Source organism: Pterocles gutturalis, unplaced genomic scaffold (genome assembly GCF_000699245.1).
Source record: "Pterocles gutturalis isolate BGI_N339 unplaced genomic scaffold, ASM69924v1 scaffold2403, whole genome shotgun sequence".
Classification (NCBI taxonomy): Eukaryota; Metazoa; Chordata; class Aves; order Pterocliformes; family Pteroclidae; genus Pterocles; species Pterocles gutturalis.
Genome location: NW_010120121.1, coordinates 1 through 1,357, shown reverse-complemented (window position 1 = coordinate 1,357; position 1,357 = coordinate 1). Strand labels below are relative to the sequence as shown.

The following is a 1,357-nucleotide window of genomic DNA, read 5'->3' as shown; positions in this document are numbered from 1 at the left end:
CCGCGCATCCCTCCCAGTCAGACCTGAAGCGGCTCCTGCCCCGGCGCCGCTCACTCACCCTCCGCATGCCTGTGCCCAGAGCGGGTCAGCCTTTCCTGTCTTGCTTCCCCTTTCGGAGAGGCTTTTCCCCTTTCTTTCCCCCCCTCCCCCCTCAATCTCTCCAAAATCATCTCCCCAGCAAAGTGCAGCTCCCCTGAGCACAGAGGTGCTTTGTTACGGGGTGCAGGGGGCAGGGGGAGAAAGAGAAGCAAATTCCAAGGCAGTAATGATGCGGCTGGATTAATAATTCAGATTTACTTTGGAAAAGAAACATCCGCTAGGAAACATTTGGATCAGATTACAAGGGCCTATTGAATAAACCTTATAAACACACAGCTGTAAGTATCAAATTCGAGTAGGGTTTTTTTTTTTTTCTGGGTTTTTTTCTTTCTTAAGAGCAAAACCAGGCAGCAATTGCTTTGATAGTTCAAAAGAAACACACCAGGGGCGAGATCCCGCCCTCACTTTACTCCCGCATCCGATCCAAAGCCATTAAATCCATTAAATCCATTACATCCACGCAAGCCCAGGGAGTGACCCCGAGGCAGAGGCACAGAAGGAAACTCACTGTTGTCAACAGAAGTGAAAGCACCTCAAAATACGGTCAAGCTCGGGTTAAGAACAGGATGCTGGAAAAAATACAGAGCAGCACGCTTGTCACCCACACACAGCAGGCTCGGGGAGCGGTTTTCCTCCCATAAATTTAGGGCTGGGCACGTCCTGCTTCTAAACGCATTTGCGAGCTTCCAAACGCAAGGAAATCCCGATTGCTCCCGGGGCTGGGAATTTACCTCCTCCCATCACTGACCTTCATGGTGGAAACTCCTCACGGTGTTTGCCCGGCTGGTCGATCGCTCAGGGTACTGCAGGCTAATTTCCTGGAGGCTTTCCTCCTCTTCTCCAGACTGGAGTCGATAGAGATCCAGCATGTAACTAGGAATGACGGCTGACTTGCTGGGCTGAGGCCGCCTTCGCAGCCCAAACATCTGCAGCAGAGTTGTTTCGAAACCCCGCAAGAGTTCATGGCTTTGGGCAGAGCGGCGTCCGGATCCGGCTTGTCCCTGAATTTTTCCTGCCGGTCTCCGGTATCAGGCTAGCATGGTTTGTACCTCCTAGCAGGACTTGGCATAGTAGGATGACCATCAGCATTCGGTTACCAGGAATCATGGTGTCTCTGGGGTGTAAAAAAAAAATAATTTAAAAAAGCAAAAACAAACAAGAAAAGTCAGGATGAGAAGCAAACCCCCCCTCCTCCTCCTCCTCCTCTTCCAAATAAACTTTAAAAATAATTATAATAAACGGCGAAACAACATCAGAA

The 1,357-nt window shown here is 50.0% G+C and overlaps 1 protein-coding gene across 1 annotated transcript in view; it reads right to left on the bottom strand.

Moving 5' to 3' along the window:
* BMP4 (bone morphogenetic protein 4) overlaps nt 1-1,207 on the bottom strand; it is a gene marked incomplete at its 3' end in the record, with an annotated part of 2,026 nt that extends 819 nt beyond the window's left edge. Inside the window, 2 exon segments of the mRNA XM_010076757.1 lie at nt 772-1,107; nt 1,109-1,207. Coding sequence (XP_010075059.1) covers nt 772-1,107; nt 1,109-1,206 — 434 coding nt within the window.
* Between the last annotated feature and the right edge of the window lie 150 nt (nt 1,208-1,357).